This window comes from Ochlerotatus camptorhynchus, unplaced genomic scaffold, assembly GCF_037179485.1.
Source record: "Ochlerotatus camptorhynchus isolate MF236.1 unplaced genomic scaffold, CSIRO-AGI_Acam_v1.1 ptg000402l, whole genome shotgun sequence".
NCBI lineage: Eukaryota > Metazoa > Arthropoda > Insecta > Diptera > Culicidae > Ochlerotatus > Ochlerotatus camptorhynchus.
In genome coordinates, this window is record NW_027040888.1 from 132,747 (window position 1) to 160,383 (window position 27,637).

The 27,637-nt window shown below is 39.0% G+C and overlaps 1 protein-coding gene across 1 annotated transcript in view; it reads left to right on the forward strand.

Annotated features, from left to right (window-relative positions):
* LOC135710802 (uncharacterized) overlaps positions 1-27,637 on the forward strand; it is a 69,830-nt gene that overhangs the window by 38,016 nt on the left and 4,177 nt on the right. The window contains exons 5-6 of the mRNA XM_065233489.1: positions 14,240-14,422; positions 14,569-14,707. Coding sequence (XP_065089561.1) covers positions 14,240-14,422; positions 14,569-14,707 — 322 coding nt within the window. The remainder of the gene's footprint in view (positions 1-14,239; positions 14,423-14,568; positions 14,708-27,637) is intronic.

Sequence of the window (27,637 nt, forward strand, 5' to 3'; positions counted from 1 at the left end):
CACGGGTTACTAACATCATCAAGCGGAACAAGTCCGTTTCCAATACATCTGCCATGGCATTGTTGGACGTCGAGAAGGCGTTCGACAATGTCTGGCATGATGGTCTAGTGTACAAGCTGCATCGATACAACTTTCCGAACTACCTCGTGAAGATCATCAAAAACTACTTGTCGGGCAGATCATTCCAGGTCTACTTGAACAATGTCTCCTCTGATACGTTCAACGTTGATGCAGGGGTCCCTCAAGGTAGCCTGCTTGGGCCTATCCTATTCAACATTTTCACGTCAGACGTTCCTCCCCTGCCGGGTGGTGGTATCCTGTCAATGTTTGCAGATGACACCTCCATCATCTATAAGGGTCGAGTGATCCGTGCTTTGGCGAGTAAACTACAATCAGGCCTGGATGTTTTGTCCGACTATTTTAAGAGCTGGAAGATTTGTATCAATGCAGCTAAAACACAAACCATTCTGTTCCCACACTTGAATTCACCTCGGCTTGTTCCACCTGCTAACAACAAGGTCCATCTTGATAGCACTCCCATTGAATGGTCGAGTGAAGTAGTCTACCTTGGTCTCACCCTCGATAGCAAATTGCTATTCCGATCCCATGTGGACAAGACATCCACCAAGTGTAACATCTTGATCAGGTCGCTCTACCCTCTGATAAACAGGAAGTCCACCCTGTCCCTCAAAAACAAGCTTGCTGTCCACAAGCAAATCATTCTGCCGGCTATTGAGTATGGTATGCCAATCTGGGAGAGTTGTGCTAAGTGCCACCACTTAAAGCTTCAGAGGATCCAAAACAAGATCCTCAGAATGATCCTTAACAGTCCACCGCGAACTCGTAATTCTGAGATTCACCACCTGGCCGGTCTTCAAACACTCGAGGAGCGAAAGATTTCCACACTGGAAAGGTTCAGAGTCGCCTGTCTGCGATCAAACCACCAGATCATTCGTGATTTGGCAACCTAGTATAAGTAGTTAGGTGCTCAAGTAGGTAGGTTATCAAATTTTTAAATTCAAACCAAAACAATCCCACAAAGGGTATCCTGTAAATTAGCGCTAAACGCAATCATCACATTAGAATAACCAATTAACTAGAACAAAGATGAAGAGCCAAAGGCTAACCAATTGAAATGTTAAATCAAATGTTGAAACATAAAACCCAGAAAATAAACGTAAATTTTACTACTACTACTGGTATCAGCTCATTTTCGCTTCGGACGGCGTGGTCAGCAATAGCAGCAGTAGGAAGGTGGTTAGTCCACTTTTCTATAACCCAACAAGCAACAATTGACTGGTCGTGACAAAGGAGGTGCCAATCGTCATCGCAAATTCTTCGAGATAACCACCATCCGTCGTCTAGCTCGCCGTGGCGGTGTCTGACGTATCTCCGGTCTGATCTACGAGGTGTGCTGAAGGTGTTCCTGGAAAATGAGGTCCGTGATGCTGTCACCTACACTAAACACGCCAGGCGTAAGTGGCCATGGATGTTCTCTTCAATAAAACGTCCATCAAGCTTACATCAGTAAAGAGTTGAAATAGAATTTATCTGTGCTTGTTTGTCCATATTCAGAGCCACAAGCCCCCAACGACCACACAAACTTGGAAGCAGGGGTGTAAGTGATTTTGATTGATTCTCGTAATCAACTTTCTCTTTGAAAAAGATTACTACAAATTTGGTACGCCTACAATTAAAAAACGGAAAGAGTTGAGATAATAGATATTTAATCAATTAAAAGAACTTAATGCTCTTCACATTTATTCCGTCCACTAGCGGTCCTACGTCAAGCTTCCGTTCGTGCCTCTAGGCACAGACCATTCTACTTTTTTTTTTTTAAATTCCACCAAAATAAAAATAGTAAGTAATTTTTGGACAAAATAGTTTTGACGTGACATTTTACATCCAAGATGAGTAGCTTTCGAACACAACCGCATGTAAATTGCATAATAATAATAAACAAATAATATTATTCTGACATAAACGTGATCTCACTTCCTCTAGGGGTCCAAAATCAGTTGGTTACCCTACGTCTTTGTCGACTATACTGGGGTGTAAATCAAAAAATATGTGTGGTGAAATAGTGTTAGGTTTTGAACGCTTGTAACTTTGTCATTTATAGATGAAATTAAAATCCAAACATTTCACATTACGAATCTGTTGAAATACAATTTTCTATAAAAAAAACTTTTGAAAAATGTACAAATGTTTTCATGAAATAAAAGTTCGTTGCTCGTTGGAAAGTACGTTTGATTGAACAATGTTTCACGTCTGTTATGTCAAAATTGACGGTCGTATATGTCACTCTCAGAGCATCTAAATTTACATGATTTTTTCTAAGTGTGCAGTCGTCATAATCGAGTACCACTTGGTTGCACCATAGAGGTAACTCTAAGACTAGTAGGTTCCGAAGAAACGAGCTCTTCTTTTTGGTTCAGCTCTGGTACTATCTTCGGTCCCAAGCTAATCAATTCACCCCTCGAAACATAGGAAAATCCACATAACCCCTCATTTTATCTGTCAAACTTTTATAGCGAATCAAAACAAACATAGTGTAGTACTAGAATTCTGACTAGAATGGGATATGTTAATCGTTTGCTTGGGACCAATAGGCTAGTCAAGTAGTGAGCCAATTTAAAATCGTAATTTCCACCGGTTGGTTGCACATTGTTCTGCTTGAGCCTAACATGAACCAACATTTTGTTCAATATTAAAAGTATCGTCTTCTGATAGGGAAAACAACTGCCTGTTGCGTTATCATAAAATGCAACCTTCATTTTTTTACAGATAAATTAGTCAGTAGCTCTTCGTGAATTGCTGTGGGCCATCTATGTCAATCGTGCCATACTAAAAAGTATAAACAGAAAGAAACCCGCTCTAATTCCTATTCATACGCAAAACACAAGCTCCTGCTGCAGTTGACAAATAAGATTTATTACATAAGACTACGAAGTCCTACGTCACCATTGCGTACAACCCCATAAGGCTGTCCCTTATAGTTTTGGGAATAATGGGTGTAAACCTTCATATCACGCGTTCTCATTGACTTCGTTCCGTAGCTTATTAACTAAAGTATTGTACCAAATGCATAATTGACTTGTTAACTCTGAAATCATGGATTTATTTGAAGTTTTCTGCTAGATAGGCCCGAAATGGGCGATTAGGCCGAAGTAGTGCTTACTTTATGTGAATACGAAAATAATAATTATTGGACATTATCATCTATTTGAAGTACAAGAACTTCTTAATGAATCCACTTGAAAAATAATTATGAATTGAAGAAGTAAAAATTATGCTGAAATTGAAACATATTGACCAGCGTGTATTTGTGAAATTACTAATTTAATTCATTTGTGTGTATGCATTAGCTATTGACACTTATAATTAAGCCACCGACAAACCGTCATGACACTTAAATCTGACTTATGCCCGACAATCGTAAACGGACGATTTAAATGTGCAGTGATCCGAACTGTCAAAAACAAATGATTTTTTGACTTGAAAACAATAATTTGTCCAGAATATATCAGACACGAACCGATTCATAGCTTTTGCATGCGGGCTCATGGCTTAGCTAAATATTTCCCGCGAATAAGGAACCACATGTCAGTAGTGTGCTTTGGTCAGAAATTTTATTGTTTTTGCTATGGATATTCATGTCGGTTTGTCAGTGATTAAGCGTTGATTAAAAAGTCAGGCTACAGTCCATTAGTTAAATTTAATAATTTAGAAATGACCCATCTTTGCCATTTCCAAATGAGATCTTTTTTTTTATAAAATCGATTCTCAATTCTCACGAGTATTTGAGGTTATTATGTGAAAATTTCAGCTTATTTTGTGAAGGGTGAAGTAAAGGGTGTCTACAGTAAAATTGCATCACTTAGAAGTACTCGCCAAAAATAAGTCTCTCAACCGATTGTCATGAAATGTTCAGGGAATGTCATACTATATATCAAGAGCAAATTTGCATTACGTCGAAAGTAACAAAGGTAAACAAAGTCGAGCTATCAGTGTCAATCGATGCTCCTGCTATTACACTATATACTGTCCGAATATAGGATCACATCCCATTTTTAAATTTATTTACCAGTCAAATTTGTTTTTTGACGTAATCACCTTCCGATCAAAATAGTTTTCGATGTTACTTAAGTCACCCGATTACTATGGAGATGCCGTTTGCCTTAAGTAACAGAGCAGAGAGACCCGTGAAAAGTGTACTTTCGTCGTTTAGTTTTCTCATTATTAAAGTGAATAAATCGAACTGTTTGTTGCTAAGATGATTTTGGTGGTCCTAAAATGATGAATGGGCTGCACGTAAGGAGACGTAATTGATAATTCTCCCGAATATCCTGGTAAATACACTTTGACTTAAGTAACAATAGGGGCCACCAAACGGTGTATAATAACTTTTGACTCAAAAACCAGTATTTTTTAGCATGAAAGCTAGCTATTTGCATTTGTATGATTAAAACCCTGCTAAATATGTTTAACATTGCTATCACTATGAGATTATATGTGTTTAATTGGAAATAGGAATAACTTTTCGGTCACCAAAACAAAACTTTATTTTTCTCGGATTGGTGCCAATGTTACTTACGACATAATGAAAATTTGCTCTTGATATAAGCTTGGCTTACGTACCCTTATTTCACTCTATTTCTTCACCAAATCCAAATGCCCGAACTTTCTTCTTAATTCCACCTATAAGGTTTTTTTTTTTCTGTTTTCAACCATGATTTCAACATTTCCTGCTCTGTAGTGACAACTTTAGGATGCTAACGGATTTCGTGTTTCATTATAACCCAATATCTTTCGATCGGCCGCAACTCAGGTGTGTTTGGGGGATTGAGATTCTTCGACACGAAATTGACGCCATTCGGCGTCTTGCACCACTCCAGAACGTCCTTGGAGTAGTTACAAGAGGCCAAAAATTGCAGGAACGTTGTGTGATTTGAGAAACGGAAGCAGTCGTTTCTTCAGGCACTCATTCATTGACCATTAACGGTTGTAGTTGTTAGGAAAGGCTTGCTCCGTTTTCCGCACGAGCAACTGAGGGATTCTGAAACATCGAACCTTGTCTTCTAGCTGTCCTATTATGACATTCATTGCGGTTTGGTGCTTCCTGAAACTTGAATGAACGTAGTCCTGCTCGTTTCTTGCCTTTCTGGACGAGACTTTTTTTCAGGTGCATCTTTTTCGTGACATCCCGAATGGAATTGTTGGGTTTGCGTTTGAAGGCAACAATCACTCTCTTGTTTCAACGCAGTCTGGAACATTTTTTCTTGCAGTCACTTGCCTCCGCTTAACAGTTAAACGTTCTCCGAAACGTTTTATGACACGAGAAACAGTACATTAGTGCGAAAGTTGTGTGTTTTTTAATGTGAGTGTGCAAAATTTTCTCGCGCACGCGCTGTTCCTTCGACTCCATTATCAAAACTACTAAAAATTTCACAAAGAAACTCACGCAGTGTAAACAATACACGCTGAGGCCATCTCATCCGAAATTTCGTTAAAATTACCCCAAAGGGCAAAATTTTACAGTTTTTTAAAGTGATGCAATTTAACTGTTGACACCCTTTAGTCAACACTGAGACAGCAGGGTCAGTGAGTTAACGGGAATGTTTTGATCTTAGAATTGTTCAAAATTCTTGATAATTTCTAGAAGGTGATATAGTTTGAGAAAAATATATTATTTTTTTACTGTATTAATTTAGTAAAAAATGTTTAAATCTGGGTCAAATTAAATTTGGTTGCAATCAAGGGGCAAGACACCGAGTTACTTTTGAGGCACCTCGAGTAACTCACATTGCTCAGTGAGCAAGATCACTGTCATTTGCTTTCTCTCTTTTCGCATCACAGCAACATGTGGATATGCGAAGCAGAAAAGCTGCTGTCAAACATAGCACCAAAAAAGGAAACATCTGGATGCGGTGGAAAAACTTGATCAGCCTGACTAAATACTTCAGATCCGGCAGATTATATGTACCCCGCATGTCTTTTGATACTAGTTGAAACAATCCCGTTCCCATCGCTGCCGCTAGACGTAACTGCGAACCGAACTCTGGTTTGCCACGGCACCGCCTGGAGCTAATGCTGTGCCTTTTGGAAGATCGTGATATGGTCTGGTGTCTGCGATACTCTACCGAGATTCTTCTGCGGCCGTCGATGGAAGTCTCCGTTGAAGTTGAACATAACTACGTACGTGTGGTCGTCGTCACGCGCTTACTTACGACCAAGCGATGTAAAGCTAGAGAAGATATTTCTTTTTTGAAGACCTTCCCTGTTTTGCGGAGCTTGCCCTTCATAATCGCCCAGAATTTTTCTATTGGGCGAAGTTCTGGCGAGTCTCGCGGATTTGCTTCCTTCGGCACAAAAACAACATCGTATCACCAACCGGTGGAAACTAACGATTTTAAATTGGCTCACACTAGACTAGCCTATTGGTCCCAAGCAAATCGATTGACGTACCCCATTCTAGTCAAAATTCTAGTACTACACTATGTTTGTTTTGATTCGATATGAAAGTTCGACAGATAAAATGAGGGGTCCGTGGATTTTCCTATGTTTCGAGGGATGCATCGATTAGATTGGAACCGAAGATAGTACCAGAGCTGAGCCAAACAGTTCAGCACGTTTCTTCGGGACCTACTAGTCTTAGAGCTACCTCTATGGTAGTACCAACAATCAATACGAAACTAACGATTTTAAATTGGCTCACCACTTTAGTAGCCTATTGGTCCCAAGCAAACGATTAACGTACCCTATTCTAGTCGAAATTCTAGTACTACGCAATGTTTGTTTTGATTCGCTATGAAAGTTTGACAGATAAAATGAGGGGTTATTGGTTTTACCTATGTTTCGAGGGGTGATTCGACAAGCTTGGGACCGAAGATAGTACCAGAGGTGAGCCAAAAAGTTGAGCACGTTTCTTCGGGACCTACTTGTCTTAGAGTTACCTCTATGGTAGTACTGTACCAGGGAGGCAACTTCAAATCATCTTCAGAACTTTGTTCTGAATGCTTTGAAGTGCTTTTTTCCTGGTAGTGCTACAACTAGACCATATTGGAACAGCGTAAAGCATTGCCGGTCTAAAAACTGGTTTAAATATTAGAAGTTTATTCCTCAGGCAAAGTTTGGATTTCCTGTTTATAAGAGGATACAAACATTTGATATATTTGTTACATTTGGCTTGAATGCCCTCAATGTGATCTTCAAAAGTTAATTTTTGGTCAAGTATTAATCCAAGATATTTCACTTGGTTTGTCCAGGAAATTGGAACTCCGTTCATAGTGACTATGTGACTACTACTAGGTTTCAAAAACGAAGCTCTAGGCTTATGTGGAAATATTATAAGTTGAGTTTTGGAAGCGTTGGGAGAAATCTTCCATTTTTGTAAATAAGAAGAGAAAATATCTAAACTTTACTGCAGTCTGCTAAAAATAACACGAAGACTTCTTCGTTTAGCGGAAATGCCTGTGTCATAAGCGAACAAAGATTTGTGGCAACCCTGAGGCAAATCTGGGAGGTTCGAAGTGAAAATGTTACACAATATAGACCCAAAAATGCTACCCCGAGGAACTCCTGCTCTACAGGTAGTCGATCAGATTTGGAATTTTGATAATTTACTTGCAGAGTTCCGTCAGTCAGAATTTTGAACTAATTTCATAATATAAAGTGGAAAATTAAACTTTTTCAATTTAGCAATCGAACCTTCATGCCAAACACTGCCGAATACTTTTTCTATATCTAGAAGAGCAACTCCAGTTGAGTGGCCTTCAGATGTGTTTGAACGAAATAAATTGGTAACTATTAAGAGTTGATGAGTAGTTGAATGCCCATGGCGAAATCCAAACTGCTCATCTGCACAAATTGAGTTCGTATTGATGTGAAGCATCATTCTACTTAAAATTATCTTTTCAAAAATTTTACTTATTGAAGAAAGGAAACTTATTGGACGGTAGCTAGAAGCTTCAGCTGGATTTTTACCCGGCTTCAACATTGGAACAACTTTTGCATTTTTCCATTTATCAGGAAAGTATGCCAAATGAAAACATCTGTTAAAGGTACTCTCTGGGAGTTTTTTGATGAGGATATAGAAATTTCCAGCAACACCTGGAGCTTTCATATTATGAAACTTTTTAGTTATTGACCTTACTTCGTCCAAATCAGTCCCCCAGGGATCATCAAAAATATTTTTCCGAAAAGAAAATATTCAGATAATCCCGAGCAAGCAATTGGACTAGTAAGACTCAAACTGAAATTATGGGAGCTCTCGAGTTGCTTAGCAAGTTTCTGATCTTTTTTTTTTGAATTTGTGATCAAAAGTTTACCTACTTCTTGAAGTGCTGGAATAGGCCTTTGAAGATTATTCAATTTGTTGTGAGCTTCCAAAAGGGTTTGGAACTCGGATATAATTTTTCAAAAGTTTTGTTCCTCAGGGCAGAGAATCGCTTTTTAATTTGTTTTTGCAAATCCCACCAGATAAATTTCATGGCAGGATCGCGTTTTCTTTGATATTACCTCCTACGGACATTTTTCAGGCGGATCAAGAGCTGAAGATCGTCGTCTATTATAATTGAATCAAATTTAACCTCGCATTTTGGTACTGAGGCAGCTCTTGCTTCCACTATAGAAGTAGTAAGAGTTTCAAGAGCATAATTAATTTCATCTTTGGTTTGCAAAGGAATGTTTGGATCGTAGTTATATTCCATAAATGTTCGATATTGCTCCCAATCAACTCTATGGTCATTGAAAGTAGAGCTGTTGGGATTAGACATTATTTCTTGGGATATTTCAAAAGTTACTGCAAGGTGATCAGAACCGAAGTCAGCATAGGTACAAACACGGATACGAATTTCGTTCATATAAATCAAAAATATAAATGTTTATACTGTAAACATATGAATTATTCAAAGTAAATTGAAAGTATTTCTAAAACAAAACTAGTTATGTTTGAATTAAACTCAAAAGCATGTTTATTTCAACAATATCAAAATATCAATTGTATTTGACAAATTCTGTTACCGACGTGTCTGTGTTTGACTGACAATGATCGGCTACTGTACGTGGCGAATTAGAATGGAATCATTGTCCGGCGGGACCTGGCCAAGCGGGAACGGTTGGCGGTGATAAAGGCGCAGAAGACGGTAATTCATTCGCTAGCCATTTCGAAGAATCTGGTAGAGGCCAATGAGATCAAGAGCTGGATGGAGCGTCACTGGAGCTGATGAATAATGAACATTCACACGTTGTTACCAGGGGGGTATCCGGAAGATAACCCATGATTCGTGTACGAAAGATAAGACGGTGAAGGACTGGTCTCTTGATGAAGGACTGTTCCCTACATACGGATGTGATTGCCTCCAGATCATGTGACGGCGATAATGCATTAAAACCGCACGATTGGCGATTTAACTTAATCGCGCACTTCTATTTGTTTCATCACGCAATTGCAAATAATTTATAATAACAATAAAATCATGCGTAACCTTAAATACGTTTAAAGTATACTTGAAAATCATATTCCAGTTAAATCCACTTAATTAATTTTGGTATCCATGATAGATACGTATTTCGACTACAATGTGCAGTCTTCATCAGTGTCGTTCCCACTAAAGACTTATCAAAAACCTAACCCCCTTAAGTACTCATCCCCTAGGTAAAAATGTTAAGATCACAGCACAGGTATAGCTTGAGCTTGAGCTTGAGCTTGATTGACCGCCCATGGTTGCTACTCTGTTATTTCCAGATCAGCTGTAATTACACAGAGAACCAATAGACGATGCTTGGGACTAGCAATCATCCTCAATGTGTAAAAACTGGTGATCTTAAATTAGGCAATACCAGCGCCGGCCGCGCCCGAATACAGGTCAAGAAAGGAATGGGAAGGATTGTGTTGACATGACACTCGCTTTGATGGAAGCCGAGAACACCTCTGCACTTCCACGAGGAATCACTGGGATGTTGGATAAGAGGGTTGGGTTTGCAGCAGGGTTCGTTTTGGTAAACGATAAGCTGAATTGATGTCCTAACGATCATATAACGCGAAGGACCTTGGGACTAAACCCACGGTCTTCTGCTCAGTAAGCAAAAACGTTTGCCACTAGGCAGACGAGCACCTTTTTAATCACCGAGTTGCTGTTATTACCATGTAGTCAAATTAACAAATAAAACGATTGACGAATCTTGAATGTGGATGGGCCTGAGATTAGACTCATGATGTTCTGCTCAGTAAGCAAAAACGGTTGCTCTAAGGCCACCGAGTCCCTCATATCACATAATACCGTTGCTCAAATTTTTGTATCCATTCAAACCCGGAACCAACGACAACAACGAGTTTCGCAAAATACACGATACACAAGCGATTTTACCATAGATCTCTTTGATATGTAAGGACCTGGGACCGCGTTTTTCTGCTCAGTAAGCAGGCCACTGTAACCGACGATCTTTTAAATCCGAAAACTAAAAACTACGAAAAAGTACTTAGGCCTTCATTAAGTTCCACTTTCACGCGACGTTCAATGTTTCAATTTGCTCTTTACGTATTGTTCAGGCTATAAATAGGCTCTTTTCAAAAGTTACGCGAGAAATACGCACAATCGTCGCCTACCTCGCAAAACTGGTTCCAAACGACAACAAAGGCATAAGCAACGATGGATTGTTGAACTTTGCTGGCTGGTGTAGTGCTGCTGAAAAAAGATAAGTCTATTATTTTGGTTAGTGATCGTTTGATTTTGGGTCACCCCACGTTGTGTTTAGGTTAGTATAAATAAATAATACTATTTAGTCATATAAATCACCACAGCTCATTATCTTCAGCGTTATCGGTTTTCGTTTCTGGATCTTTAGTTGCCTCTGTGATATACTTACTTGCGGCATACTATTTTGGGAGTGTATATGAGCGTGTACCATGTACGGTAGCTCATCTCTCATCGTGATGGTGGGACATAGTAGACAAATGAGAGAGAAAACAAGGAGGTATTAGTATTAGTTATATGTAAACAAACAAATTAACAAAACAAAAGAAGAGAAGAGGAAAGAAGAGCAGACAAATAAAAAAGGGATGAAGTAGATAACAAATAAAAGAAACGTAGGCAGATTATTAGAAAAGGCATTATCCGAGACTCGGCAATCAAATGTCACTCCCGCCGAGATCTCAGCGAAACCCCCTCCCCGCCGAGACCCACACAGCCGAGCTCGGTAGAAAAAACTAAGTGTGTAGATAGATTAGTAGGAAAATAAATAAAACTACTTTATGACTCAAAGTGCAATGAATGAGCGTTAGTTTCGGGATCATTTCAGTGTTAGAGTTATGTTAGTTTTGATCCGTAATCAGCCCTGCTGACCCCTCCAACATTAGTTGCAGGCAGTGGTTGTTAGATAATGCGGCACTGTAACTACTACTATTTTAGAGGTATGATTCGTCAAGTTTATACAACTCAATGTTTCAATTGAGGCAAACTATCTATCTTACAATTACAAAAGCAAACCGAAACTTACAATTATATGCAAATGCAAAATGAAACTTGACAAATCATCGTCAATCCCCTTATTACAGGGCAGGGCCTGACGATTTGAATCTAATTTAATTTTGATCAGTGAACGGGCACCATATGGTACATTTTCTCAACATGAACCTATCATTTCCAGCCTATCTGAACTATTTAATAAATGGAAGCCATAACATGGGTTACGCTTCCCCTAAGCGGGCCCTCCGCATCCTGTCTCTGTCTTATCTCAAATACAAAATGCCAATGGTATGAATGTATCTATATATATTGGTCAGGCTTCAGAATCGTCCAGTGGGCAGTGCGCTCTACACTCCAAGTTACCTTTTTTTTCAAATTTACCGCAAATTTGATATTTTACCCATTGAGTGTTGATTAGTCACAATGAAACATTGTGACAGAAGTTGAGGTTACTAGTGTATTAAATAATCTAGGTCCTATTTAGGATTATATCTGAAAAATCCAAATCTGGCCAACGCCCACCCTAAACCTAAACCTGTTCTAATCCACCTGAAATGACTAACGTATGGAAGACTTTGACTACCCAGCCATGCAATAGTCTCATTCCGTGCCTTATGGCAACTTGATGATTCTATTGCGCTCATCTTTTGGCACCATCCAGGGGAGACTTGGTCCTGTACCCAATGCTTAACTTATCTCCATTCCACTCAGCTACTCGCAATTTCTTGTGATATAGTGGGCGGAATATTATTATATGAGACAATTCAATGCAGACGTCTTTCCAAATTTGGCAGATCGACAGGTAATCGGTGAGTTACCACGATAGTTGCTATTCAACAACTCGACAACGTCCCATCGTCAACGCCTGCTATGAGAATTTCCTATTACAGACGCCAACGAAATGACGTCATCGAGCTATCGATCAACTACCCTGGTTATCGCCTGGTACCTTATAGCACGATGCTAGGAGGCGAACCGGAAGAATCGATGAGCTACCTCCCCCAGTTAAGATCACAGCACAGGTATAAACATGAAACTACAACGTGTACAAGTAAAGTAAAGGAGAAAAATCTATTCAAATCTCTTATAAGGATAAATTCTCAAAGACTTGATAGCCATCATAATGAAGTAATGAAACTGGATTGTTGACATTTTTACCATGACAAGCAATGGAAACTTCAAAGTTTTGGAGAAAACCATCACTTTGAAAACATCCCGAAACCTTTGAACAGTCACTTTGTCACGAGGAATATCAGAAAAATATTGCAGGAACATTTTCTCGTCCGAAAACATAATTTCACAATCAACGTGCCGCTTGAGCAGTATACCACGAGCTCCCTTTTCACGTTCATGATTACCACGAGTGTCAAACGAATGAAAATTCAAAACTAACTTGCAAGTCGTGTTGACATTTGAATACACTCTAAAATAATTGGAGGGATTCACCCATCCGAAACTACAATCGCTTAAAATTCACTGACAGGAATTACCACGCACCCTGTAAACGGGTGACGGAGTGTCGAGTTGGAAAATGACAGGTGGACAGGAACTCACGGTGTCCCAGTGTTGGTGAGTTCTTTGCCGTTAATGTTCACGAAAAGTTCACTATTTTACCATACAGAAATTCAAAACAAAAATTTTTATCTGCGGATTTGGACAGTTTTTGACCTGTTTTATACGACCGGAACGCTGGTCACAAATGCCGTTCCAAACTGATTTCCTACGCAATTAATCAATCTTTGATGTGAATTTTGCTAATAAACACGAGGAGCATTTCTTATAGCAAAACTTGCCATAACAAAATGGGCGGTTCATTTTAGTAAACAAACTAACACTTTTTCCGACTGTGTCACCTCTCTTACTCGCCTAGACGGAGTGTGACGTTAAACTCCGTCATACATTTGAACAGCAGGAGAACAAAACACTCGACAAATTCATATCGGCTCACCTGTTTACACCACATTGGGCTCATTTGCAGCACTCCTGCTCGAACTCGAGCAACACACTATCGATTATTTTCGGTATTTTTCATCTATAAAGTGATCTCATCGATTTCGAGAGAGCGAAATTTTCATGGTTTGGATGGGAGAGGAATAATCGTCGAAGAAATGCGAGATGAAAATATTGTAGATTTTCAGCTCTGCGAGCAGCTGAGCGATAATTTCTATGTCAGGATTCCTATGTATAGAATGCTTGTTGGATATGAGTTGATATTTAATGTGGACTAGATTCTCTCCACAGCTCAAATTCGTGATTATTCAAACAAAGGTTGTTAACACATCCTATCAAGCTCTCGAAGCAGTGGTATACTGTTTCCGAGATTACGCTATAACTATTTGAGACTTTCATTTTTTTTCTCCCATAATCAAAATTGCACCTACCGTGACAAATTACAGCTACCGACTCAACCACCGATAATAGATCTTGACATTCAAACAACCACCGATTCCGGATCGCTATCATCTGCGAACCTATACTTAACCTGTTAGGCACTGCTTCGAATCTCATTGCCAAGGTGTCAATAAAGTAATTCACCAACAAGCAACTGGCAGAGGCTCACCACCACCACCACTCTCCATCAATCAGTAAATCATATCTGCCCCAACAACAACACCGGCAGTAACGCTATTATCAACCTATCCATCAATGCGAAGAGACGATAGGTGAAATTGACACCATCGCGAACTAACCGTTTCCCTCTCGCGAGACAGATATCGCATCACAATTCCGCTGCATAAAAATGATTAACGGTTATTATTTCCTTCCACCAGCTGGCATTTCGCGCCTGTCACGGCCTGAAGGAGCGCAAAGTGCTCGAGGTCCGCCGCACGCTGCACGTGTTGGATGCGAACGATGACGCGACGGCTGCCCTGGACCGCGCAGTGCGGCAGAATCTCAAAGACACCGCGGACCGGTTTCCGATGGGCGACGTCGAGCGACAGGTTGCCAATCAGGTGAGTGAACGCGTTATCGCACAACCAATAACGGGCAGCAGCAGTACCTTCTAGTCGATTGCATATATATTATGCTCTTTTTGTTGTTTGTTTGTTTACTTGATGCTGCTGTTTGCTGTTTACGAACTTTCTTCGACTTGATCTAGGTGCTGTCAACGCTGCACGAGTATCCTTGTCTGGAGGCCTGCATCCCGCTGATCCACTACATCAGCGACTGCGTGCGGCTAGCGTGGAAGATGACCAACCAAGCGGTACCCTACTACCTGGATACGGATTTTACGCTGGGTGAGCATTAATAGATAATGTTATTAAACTTCAAATATGAAAATGCAAAAAATGCATCTCCTAATTGATGGGAATTTCTCGAATTGGCCGACGAGAATAGCTCAGTAACTGAATCGAAATTGCTCAAAATCGCAAAAAGTGCGGTGGTGAGTAAAATGTTTTACGCTTTTCTAAGGAAAATCGACCTTATTCTCTGAGTAACTCCACTTTTTGCTATTTTGAGTAACTCTCATTGGTCGTGCATCAATCCCTCTACACTGAACGAAATCATGCGCAATACTTTGACTAATTATTGTTTTTCTCGAGTCCTTTAACAATATGCTGTCGAATTTCGGGTGACTTCCTTATGGTTGAATTCGTCATCAACTGAATGAGCATCCATGACTGTCCTCCAAATAAAGGATGATATTTATTTTAAAATTGGCTTTAAAACACACACAAGGCTGGTAGCGTTCAATGCTGTCAAAAATAGTGATTTGTGATCATGTTGAAGAAATAAGTGACCGAATAGTGACTTATAGTTGTAAAACAGTGACTTAAAGTGACTTAAGGGAAGAAAATGAGTCTTTCTGATGACATATCAAGTAAATGTTTTATGTTTTAGGCTTATTCAATTAGAATCCTTTTTTATCTTCCCGCATAAATCACAACCATACGATTACCACATTAAAAATGGTTTATCTTCCTCTGAAAACCATAATGAGAAAGGTTCAGTCAACTTTAATCAAACCATACCTAGATAAAGTTTTGACCATATTGATTAAGGTTTTCGAAGACCCAACCATATGAACAATGGGTGGTTAAGAACGTTCACCATACGAAATCTCGCTTTTTCTCATACATTTTTAGCAAAACAACTATAGCCTTACCACATCAGAAAAGGTTCTAGTTGGATATGTGAAACTATTTCCATTAACTTTCGAATAAGGTAGTACGGTTTAGAACCAACCATTGTTGTTAACTTCATGATATACTATGAAATGGTATAAATTACTATACTTATTGACGTTATAATAAATACTGTCGTAGCTTATCCGGAATACAGCCATCATGGGTTGTTCTTTAATTTTAATGTGATTTACAAGATATCTTTTTGTGGACACCTCCCTTGCTCTTGGTAACATGTTTATTGATCTAATATAAAATGAATAGATAAATGAATTTGCCCTGCAAAACAAACTCCATTCCATTTCTGGAAGATAAAAAGGCCCCGGCATAACGTACCTGCTTCGATTTCCTTTTTGGATGATGTGAGCCACCAACATCGAAATCTCCTTCACATGTAAACCGCTGTTAGCCCTGAATATTTGTGTAGAAAATGCATGCGCTTTTAAGAAATATTTTATGCTTTAAGCTAATATTACCAAGGGTTTTAAAAATAAAATAACGAACAAAACAACACAATGAACTCACGAGCACCGTTTCAATCAAAAGCGTTTTCTTCTGTTTGTACAAATTGTAAAAACATAAAGCAACCATAATCGAAACACGTAAGCGTTGTACAAGTTGTTTACAACTTTTATTCGTAATGTTTTGTAACAGTTCAGTATAGTTGATCAACCGTAACAAAATTTAGCTGAAACATACCAGAAACTGTAACAGTTGAAAGTAGTGTTTCTTTAATGTTTATTACATTCCATAAACCATAACAAAACTATTTTGTGAAAAGTTAACATAGCTAGTAAGGTGTCAGTGAAGTTTTAACTGTTCTAGAAATGGTATTTTTCTATGCGGGTTGTCCCTGAATTTCTACCATCTTATATCTATCGGGGTATGGAAATGACTTTGTTTTTGTTTTCACTAATATTTCTTTACTTCTAATAATTTCATAATTTTTGTTTCCTGCTTTAATTTTTGAATTATGTATGCTGGCTTCGCGAGCAATATTGTCTTTTGTCAAAGACATCATATCAAGAAGACTGGCAACTTTGCCAGAATCCAAGTGACAGATACAATAGCGCTGCGCTTGAGTGAAGCTGGAAGCTACGCATAGAAAAATGAGGAAATACACAACCCTAATAATAGTTGTATGGTTAATTTGCTTAACGACGTGTTCAGGGTATCATCCAAACCATTTTTGGAATAGTTCAATCATTTGGGTTATCGTTCGTTTATAGTATTTTTTTATTAGGGAAACCTTTCTTCTGAGGATGTAGTATTTGCTATCAAATTCTTTCGAAGCATTTACCTTTGAGCGGCAGATGACGCGATTGTATCTGTCTCATAGCGTTCGTATGAGAAAATGGAAGCGTTGCCAGTCTTATTGATTTGTTGTCTTCGCTTTTGTTGTCATGATTGCTCGTTTTTCAGTCAAGTTTATGTCACTTAGATCCAGTGACGTCGAGGTATTAAAGATTATTTGTCTTTGTGTCAGGTTCGTTGTCGAATGTCTCGTGTCGTTGTATAGTGCTGTCACGAAAGACAGTCCTTGGTAGGGTGTCAATTCGTCAGTCATGGAATCTTTTGATGATGCCATTACTGTTGCTACTACTAGCATAGTGAGTAGTATTTAATGTGGGTTTCTATTAACTCCTCCGACGTTTCATTGCAAATTTTATAAATCGAACTAGAATTTTATAAACGAGTCGACAAGTGTAAGAAATTTTTCGTTTTCCTTTAAATATACGTCTATGAAGACGTTTTCTAATGGTTTTTCGTAAACTCGTCGAGTTATTTCAATCTTAAATGATTTTCGCTCATATTTAGAAAATTTACAATCTTCGCAAGTTTTCGCAAAGTTTTTGATTTTTGAAATCATTCCGGGAAAGAACACTGACTTTTGTGCTTCTTCATATGAGAGTCTCCAACTTCTGTGATTAAATTTGTGGCGCTTCTTAATGAAGTCAATTTGTTCTTGCTCAGAAATGACATCAGGGAGCATATGGTTGCAGAAATTTACTTTCATGCCGGGATTGAAATAGTTTTCTAGGATATTTTTGCAGGCTAGGACAATTTGAAGTGGGGCAAATATTTTGTTACTTCTACCTGGAACTAGGCAGTTGAAATCAAACTGTTCTAAATACAATCTCTGGCGAGTAAGACATTTTCGTATTACCGGTTTATAATAATGGATTTGTCTTTACCACGGATCATGCAGGGCATAGGTTTTGCTATTTAGCAAACCCTGGAATAAACCTTCTATAATATGAAATTGTTCCAAGGAAGGACTTAAGTTCTTTGGGTGTCTTCGAAATAGGCCAATTTTCTACTGCCTCAACCTTCTTCGGATTGGATTTAACCCCATTGGTCGTTACTACGTGCCCAAGGATTTAAAAAATTTGGAGTTGTCACTTTGAACTTTCAAATTGGCATCTCTCAACGTCTGTAAAGCTTTCTGAATGTCAGGAGATGTGCTTCCAAAGAGCAGGACAATATTATGATGTCGTTCATATAGACAAAACATCTAATATTCAGATGCTTGCGAAGCACGGAGTCCATTAGTCTCTGGAAGGTGGCTGGTGCGTTTTTGAGCCCAAAAGGCATTCAAACAAATTCGAATTTACCTCCGTCAACATTGAAGGGTGTCTTAGGGATGTCTTTTGGATCAATCTAGATTTGGTGGAAACCACTGGCGAGATCTAGGACGGTTAAGTATTGCGCCTTACCCAATCTAACCAGAATTTCACTAATTTATGGGATTGGGTATCGATATGCGGGAGTCTTCTCGTTGAGCTTCCTGTAGTTGATAACAATTCTACACTTTTGCTTTCCAGAATTGTCCATTTTCTTGGGCACTACCAAAATAGGAGAATAGGATTCTCTCACTAATCTTGTTTCCAAAAGTTTTTGAATCTATTCCGATACCACTTGCCTGGTATGGTGGTATGGGTATTTTTAAGTTTTCTGATGAATAGGGGATTCATCGGTTGTTGAAATTCTGCGTTTAACTACATGCGTAAAAGTCAATTTTTTACTTTCATGAAAGAAAACATCTCTGAATGGTTTCAAGAGTCTAATCAGACGTGTTTTCTCCTCTTTATTCAAATGATCACTTGGAAAATCAAGATGAAATCATCGTTACAAAATGGGTCCAAACCTTTTGAATTGATCGAAAGTTGCAGCATGGCTTTATTTCCTTTAGCGGAATACAACCCTGGATTCAAAACAACTTGCGGTGATAAGTTCTCCTCCTGTTGAACTAAAAACGTACCATTTCTAGTGGTACCAATTTGCACAATGCAATTTTTTACCGATATCGAGAGAATTCATATGATTTATTGCAAATTAAGACGCTTCGTATCAACGACGGCTTTCATTTTTGCCAAATTTCCATATCCAATAAGTCCATCGCGTCCATCATGGAAAACGAAGATATGGAATGAAATATATGTTAGGTTCTTCTCTCCCCTGGCAGTCTGAAAATTTAGTTCCTCGTCCGAGAAATCCAAATTATCATTTTGCTCAACTGGAGTTTCGGGTTCGTCCAGTTTCTCCAATTCGTTATCATGAGCCTCAGTTCGCGGCTTTGGCTGCAATGGTTGTTTTCTAACTGGTGCATATTTATGCGACGCGTTATACCCCGTACAGACTATGGCATATATCATGTAATATAGGCTGTCTTGCAATGTGCACTCAATGTGTTCTCATTGCAAGACAGCCTATATGACATGATATAAGCCATAGTCTGTACGGGGCATTAGGTTGCGATTGTTGCGAACCGCCTGCTTGTGCATTAGAGTGATGCAAAATTTCGCTCTACAATACTTAAACGATTCCAAATCGGATCCTGACTAACCTCTCAAAATTTGAACCCATTTGGTGAGAAACTGAGATGACACAAACGATTTGAAGTTTGTATTGGAATTACTATGGTAAAACCAAGATTTTCGTTCATGTCTATCTAATAATTCACCATATCGGTCTGCTTCAAAAGTTTTCAACTGTACTTGTAGGAGCATTTCCCAGCTACAACTTTGCTCAAGACTACTTTTTGACTAAATGTAAGGATCGAAAGTTATCAATGGTTCAATGCGCTGATGTCTTATGATCATGCTCAATCAACTGCTCAGCAGGCAACATTGGTGTTTCTGGGGCGTTGAATAGGACACAAAAATCAAGGCTACTATGTCACACTGCAAAATACAGTGTTGCCTACAGAGTAGCTGCTTGATCATGTCATAAGTTTACCAATCTCTTAAATAATTAATAACTTTTTCCTGTCTTGTTTTACATAGAAACGATCTTCAGCAAAGTTGTAAGAAATTTTTTTATAAGAATGGCTATCGAACTGTTTCGCAGCTCCATATGCAAAAAGACTAAAAGGCGATGAACAAAAAGTTGAGATGTCCCATAGTAATTTACATGTAAACTTCAAATGGCTTGTGCGAAGTCTGTTTCTAACCAAATGAGTTGTAACTTTTAGAGGCTAATCAGGACCCGATTTGAAACCATTTAAGCACTGTGGAGCGAAAAAGTCAAACTTTGCATTAGTCTATTGTGCATTCTGTGGTTTATGCGATTTAAATTTACCTGAGTAATTGGGGTTGGGGTGAGGTTGCGGTTTTTTCGAGTGTCCGCGTTTTGATTGAGAAGCATTGCTTGGTATGCTTCTTCCAAATTTTTCGGTTTGGAACTCCGAATGATGGAACTCAAAGGTTCCTGAATGTTGTCTAAATACCTGATATTTGAATACCAGCATGGGTTTGTTCCTCGTCGCTCAACAACAACTAATTTGATGTGTTATACGAGCAGTTTATTCCGAGAGATGGAACGTCGGAATCAGGTTGATTCTATTTACGTCGACTTTTCGAAGGCGTTTGACACTGTGCCACATACCTACGCTGTGGAGAAGCTGAAACGCATGGGTTTTCCGAAATGGATAACGGACTTGGTGAAGTCATACCTGACTGGTCGTAAAGCATTCGTCCAGGTTAACTCTGCACGTTCCAAAGGATTCGAAATACAGTCTGGAGTTCCTCAGGGTAGCGTGTTAGGCCCTCTTATCCTCATCCTCTTCATAAACAATCTGTGCCTTCGTAATCAAATCCGCACTGGATTGTGCGGCTTTACAAATAGACATCGACATGCTTTCCCAATGGTGCAACGAGAATGGTATGAGTGTAAACATCAACAAGAGCAAGGTAATCACGTCCGCTGGTCGCCTATTATTCACGTTTACTCCATCGATACAACCCCCCTCTGGAATGTGTTCAGTCCATTCGCGATTTGGGTGTTATAATTGACCACAAATTGAGGTTCAATGATCATATTGCTACCATAACAGTTAAAGCTTTGTATGTTTTTGGATTCATTCGTCGCAACGCTCCGCAATTCACTGACGTTTATGCGTTGAAAGCCCAAGTAACAAATCTAGAGCTACTTGACTATATTCAAAATTTATAAAGGTTTTATTGCAGCTGCAACCATTGCCTACAGCTTTTTGACGGTCATATACAATGCAAGGCATGGAACATTTTATAGCTATCTATAAAACCCCTATAAAGCTTATAAAAGAACCAACTGATGCTTATGCTATTTCCACTTATTAAAGGTTTTATGATTGCCTTGAAGTATAAAAAAATAAATCCTTATATTGCTATATACGTAAGCGCAATAAAGCTAGTTGGCCATGAAACAGTTATTTTAAAACAATTATAAGCATTCAGTTGCAACTTGTCCGAAGTGTAAATGTGCGGTTTATTTCTACAACATAGAAAAGAATCAAAACTTTCCGGCTCCAAGAGGAGCGCAAAGAAAATCAACAAGATTGTTAGCATGAGCCCGTTTATTTGCTACAGTCAGCCGCAAACCTTCGTGAATAACTCCAACCAAGAAAAAAAAAATGCCGCAGTTTTTCTGCGGATGTCACAAGCTGTAAAGAGTGTGCTTCCTCACCATTCCATTGGTCGAAATAAATGGAATGGTGACAGTTCTAGGACAAAAAAGTTGAAATCACGCATAACTTTTCATAAAGGTTAATGTACCATTTAAAACTTTTCCAAATGTTTGTAAAATTAATCGGTTGCACCCGTACAATAGGAATTGCTCTTGTAAAAAAGAAAATAGTGCTCATAATAAAATCATGCATTATGCTTTTCTGTTCTGCTTTCATTCAATGCACACTGGCACTGGGCCAGGAATGCAACCTAGCAGAGCAAAATTAATAACTCCAAAACGAAGCATTTCCGCGACTTGGTGTCTTCGACAAAGTATCTCATCATAATAAGGACCATCTATTGGCATAAACAAATAGTTCAAGACAAAGTTGTTTATCTTGACAAAATGAACAGCTCTTTCAAAGACGTGAAATTTCCACAGCCTACTGGTTCCAATTTATATGGAGTTAAAAAAATGTCGAGAATTTGGTTTTTTCTTTCTGTTTCGGTTTTTTTTGCTTACAACCATATAATGTTGTATTTTTCTCTTATGCAAATGTATTAAATAAATAACTTTTGTTAAGAAATATACTGGATTAAGCTTAAAATTTTAAAGATATTGTTGAAAAAAACGAAAAAAAAAACAAAAATTTTTGCACTTCAAAATCTCCTGAAGCGCAAAAATTTGCAATCTGACATTTTCAGCAAAAATTAAACAATACTCAATAAACAAAATATTGAAATTTGAGAGAGGTGTATTTTGGTGTTTTTAATATTACTTCATTTCATGTCAATAGATGGTCCTTATTATGATAAGAAACTTTGCCCAAGGCAGCAAGTTGCGGAAATGCTTCGTTTCGGAGTTATTAATTCTGCTCCGCTAGGTTGCATTCCTGACCCAGTGTGCAATGTAAGCATTAGACATTTTAAGAAATTGCGCTTGGTGTTTTTCTTGCCTGCTGTCCTCTGTCGCCATTTTGTCATTATGAAAATGCCATTAGCCTTGGAATAAAATCCAAGAAATTTCAATAAAATAATGGCTAAATTAGATATCCGAAATGATTTCCAGTGTGCATTGGTATAAATTTATTTATTGAGATCTATTTTCTGTAAAATTAAGATGATTCCATCAAATGAATTTGATTTCTGAAACAATATATTTTGTTAACTTGAATTATTTTGGAGGTAAATGCGCCTAATAAGGCTCATTTTTTTTTTTTTTTTTGTTAATTTATTTGATAAGGCTCAACCGAATTAACTTTACAGAGCCGAGGATTCTTGGTACAATACATCTTAAAACTATAGTCAAAAGGTACAACACAATAAACACTTTATCTTCCGCTATCCAAAAAGCCTCCTCCATCAGAACTGAAGCCGCTTGCAGTAGTTTCATTGTATGGCAAATTGTTGTACGCCAACGAGGGTCAGAGCGCGTCCATTGCAGCAATGGACGCAAAACGTGGTCAGCACTCACACACTCATCACGAAACGGTTGCTTTCCAAAGTCGACGACGCATCGACCGAAAGAACTGCTGATGAAGAACAATGAGGAGGACCACACAATGGTTGCTGCCGAGAAAACAGACGATCGCGTAGCACACATCGAGAGTGGCCTGCTTTTGTCGACAGCCGAGTGAACACTGTAATAAGACTCATATAATCCCAATATACACGATAAAATTTCAAGCGCATATGTTTTGGAACTTCTAAAAAGTCACATATTTTCTTTAAGATTTTCACTAATGTCGCCATAAAACAAAATTGATTACATGGTGATCTTGACACCAACACTCAAACCTATTTTTACCGCTAGAGATTTCCATATGGAGAAAAAAAGTTTCAGCAGAACCAAGGGGTTGGTCACTCTACACAGTGTGCCAAAATCAAACTTGGGCACACCCGGTCGAAATCATTGGTGCTGTTTGGCACCCATGGTTACAATTTTTATAATCTTTCAAGTTACTGGCAACACTGAAATTTTTCTTCGCTTGCAGTGTGCATGTGTCAAAATTTGTTATAGATGTTGCCACAATATAATCAAATTATTTTCAAAACAACCGTGAATCTCCACCAGGTCTCGCCATGGATTCTCAAAATCGTTACACCCGTGACGGCAGTCGCATCCACATTTCCTCCCAGACGAAGAACAGCTGACATCAGTATCTTGACCTGAACAAGGTTTCCGGTCATGGCTACACGAACTAGCGATGCAGCTCCCACGGCTGCGGCTGCTTCCAATGCTGCTGCTGCTCCGTCTTTTTTGGCGAATTTTACAGGAGACGGACCAGCAGAAGGATCAGCAGCAGCAGCAGCAGCATTGGAAGCAGCCGCGGGAGTTGCATCGCTAATTCCTATAGCCGTGGTCGACGCTGGAAATCTCGGTCCGGTCTCGACAAGCGGTGTTTAAGATTTAATCGGAAAGTCAACAACCATACAAAAACTATACCATCAGACCATTCAAACTGCTCGAATACATCCATGGCGGTAGCTGCTACACCAACGATTCCATCATTCAACGTCTTGGCAAAATTTCAAATAGTTCAACAAATTATTTTTACTCTCTTGACTTTTTGCATTTCCAACACAATAAGAAATTACCTATAATAACGAATTATAAAATTAACTACACATAAAAAGGAAAATCCTTTCTGTTCTCAGAAAAACAAATTTCCGCTCTTTCAAAGCTAACGTGTTTTCGATTTTTTCGTTGCTCCACGCACCGTTCATCTTCTTGGAGGAGGAAAAGCACAACTTCATAATGGACGGGAATTTTGTGCATTTGTGACCGACCGCGCTGGGTTGCTTGAGAACTCGACCAATCCGGTGGAGGAACTTTCCGATTTCAGCGAGAACATTCGCACTTGGGACGGGTGGCAGTCCTTGGTGGTGAATGCAGTCAGCAGTAGATCCTCAGACGGCATACGGGTGGGGTATTGAAGAAGTGGAGAATGCGATTTTTGCTGGCCTGGGAAGCTATTGTTCTTGGAGGCGCTGTAGACCTTGAAGCTGTTCGAATTGTCTGGCAGGGTGTGCGGGTTGGTGGACTCTGACAAGTAGTTCTGCTTGAAAAATGCAATTTGAATTTTGCTACCATGATTTCCATTCATTCGATGTTGAACTTTATCCTGACCGAGATCCTGACAACATTTCCTTACAGGCAGAACAGATTGAACAGCCTATCGGTGTTGGCTGTGTTGTTATCGAGTCCGTAGACCATCATCACTGCGCGCCCTGTTGCTGTGCCGGTTGAATGAAGTTGACTGGTCCGTTTCGGGTCAGCGGTGCGTCCTTCATCAGTCCGACGTGTGTTCTAGCTGGTGTTGGTTTCCAGTTTTCCGACGGATAATACTCGGGCGGTGCAAATTCGTTTCCTTCGCCGGCTCCCAGAAGGGCAGGTTGACTAATGATTGACGTTCGTGGAGTCGGTCTTCCGCCGAAGATGGAAGGATCGTGTAGCAACGGAGCTTGTCCGTTGCAGGCATCCTTGGAGACGGATGCAGCCAGTGTATAGTCCCAACGGGAGTCCGTGTCGTTTTTGAAAACATTGAAAAACAAAACAAAAACAAGAGCTGTTAAAATACCGGGTTGCCAAGCAAGGCATTATTCACAAGCAAATAAAAGTTAGTTCAACGACTTCTTGGCACTGCCCGTACAGCTGCGGCACACTGAGGTACACTGAGAAAAATGTTGGCGCAAAATAAGTGTGTAGAGTGCCCACTCCTTGAGCAGAACAGAATAACAACAAGCTAATTTATGGCGGTTGCTTTGAAGCAAATATAAATTAAATTGGATTCATAGCTGATTTTCACAAAAGCGTAATAAGACTGCTTGAATACAATATTACTCTTAAAGAGGCTATGAGAACCTTTTGTAGAGTATGAGGTTTTCTGACAAAAGGTTTAAGACAGCTTCATTGTGATTCTCAAACATGCTTTATAAACCTTATCAAGAGTGGTACCCTAAGCTGTAAGATGCTCTTATAGCGGTTTTCAAAAGGTTGTGCTGGAGCTATTAATTTTATTGACGGTTTTATAAAATTGATCTCAAAAACCACTAATAGAGTACAATAAAACAAGAAATGCTACTTGGGAGCACTGTTATGCGCAGGCATGGAAAATCATTTGCTTTCATTTCGTGCATTTGTCCTTATATTTTTGTATCAACAGAATTCCGCAAAATGGCGAAAGAGTTTTTGTAGGTTTTGTTATAAGCTACAACTTTTGTTAACAAGTTCTGCCCGCTCTAATTCGTGATGCATAAGAGATACAGATTTGAGTTATGGGCAAAAGTTGTAGCTAATAACAAAACCTACTAAATAAAGCTCTATACATCATTTTGCGGAATGCTGTTGATTAAAAAATATAGAGGCAAATGAATGTAAATGATCTTCCATGCCTGGTTATGCGCGTTGGTGCGTACACACTTAGAAATAAATAAGTTTACACGTGACGGAATCCATCTTTGACATAAAGGATCACACGTAAACAAATATTTCATGTAAAATAAAGTGCTCCGAGACTGAAAAGTTTGTTACTCGACGAAAAATACGTTTGATTGCATTGAATTTTGCGTATGTTATGACTCAATTCTATGTCAAAATTGACGCTCGTATATGTCAGTCTCAGAGCACCTTAATTTACATGATTTACTAAGTGTTTAGTATTCTCGAATACGCTTCTCCGATTTGAGCTCAAGTGATCCGCATTGAATGTGTACAAAAACAATTCGTGCGATTCGCTCTCCGTCATCTTCCGTGGAACGATCCTGTTCATCTTCCTGAGAATGCGCCACGCTGTATTGACGACCTCCAGTTGCTATCAGCAAGACGCCTCCAGACACAGCGGATGTTCATATTTGACCTTCTAAAGAACAACTTCGATTGCTCGGACCTACTTCAGCAAGTTTCCTTCAATGTGCCCCATGGTCAACTTAGAAACTCGGCCTTCATTACTGTTCCACGACATTAGACTAGTTACGGGTACAACAGCCCATTAAGCTCCTGCTTCTGGCAGGGATGCCAAAAATACAGAATAAGCTGTATTTATACAGATTTTTTAAACCAAGAATATACAGATAAATAGATTTTTTTGATTGGATACAAATATTTTGAGGTCTGTCTTTAATTCATCTAAATTTTTGCGCCAGTGTTACTTTCATGTTATCGTATGATTTATAACCTTGCCTCGAGAGTGTAGAACTCAATGAACTGAATTACCGGGGTGAAGTAATCGGGCACACACAACTGCATGACAGCACTGTACGTACATGCAATTACCTACGACACAAATTGCATATGCATATACATTTCCAAACCTACGACTGGATGCCTTCCTTAAAATGACAACTGGAGTGCGGTAAAAATCGGTAGAACTGTTTCAAACACATCGCTAGTATTTGAGCGGTCGGCGATCATCTCTTTTTGACAGTGTTGGCGGGGTGGGGGTATGATAAAACCGATTTATATCTTCTTAAAAGTTGTCCTAGCTCCGAGATGGGAGATGACAGGTGGGCAGGAACTCACGGTCTCCCAGTGTTGGTGAGTTCTTTGCCGTTAATGTTCACGAAAAGTTCACTATTTTGCTATACAGAAATTCAAAACAAAAATTTTTATCTGCGGATTTGGACTGTTTTTGACCTGTTACGTACGAACGGAAGGTGTATGCTGGTCACAAATACCGTGCCAAACTGATTTCCTACTCAATTAGTCAATCTTTGAAGTGAATTTCGCTAATAAACACGAGGATCATTTCTTATAGCAAACTTGCCATAACAAAATGGGCACGGTTCATTTAAGTAAACAAACTAACACTTTTTCCGACTGTGGCACCTCTCTTACTAGCCTGGTCCGAGCTCGCTGTCTACTCCTCTAGAAGCAATTTTCACACTGCCATACTCTAAACGGAATTTTCAATTCTATACTTTCATCTCCTCACTCTATCGTATAAAAATTACCACTTCAGTCTGTTATTTGAAATTAGCATCTTCAACTATGTAAATCGTTGACTTCACGCAGAAGTAATACTAAACATATCAAGCATAACTTTTCAAAAGGACGTATGTAACATTGGATAGGAAATTAGAAACATTGGATAGCAATGTCTATATGAGATTATTA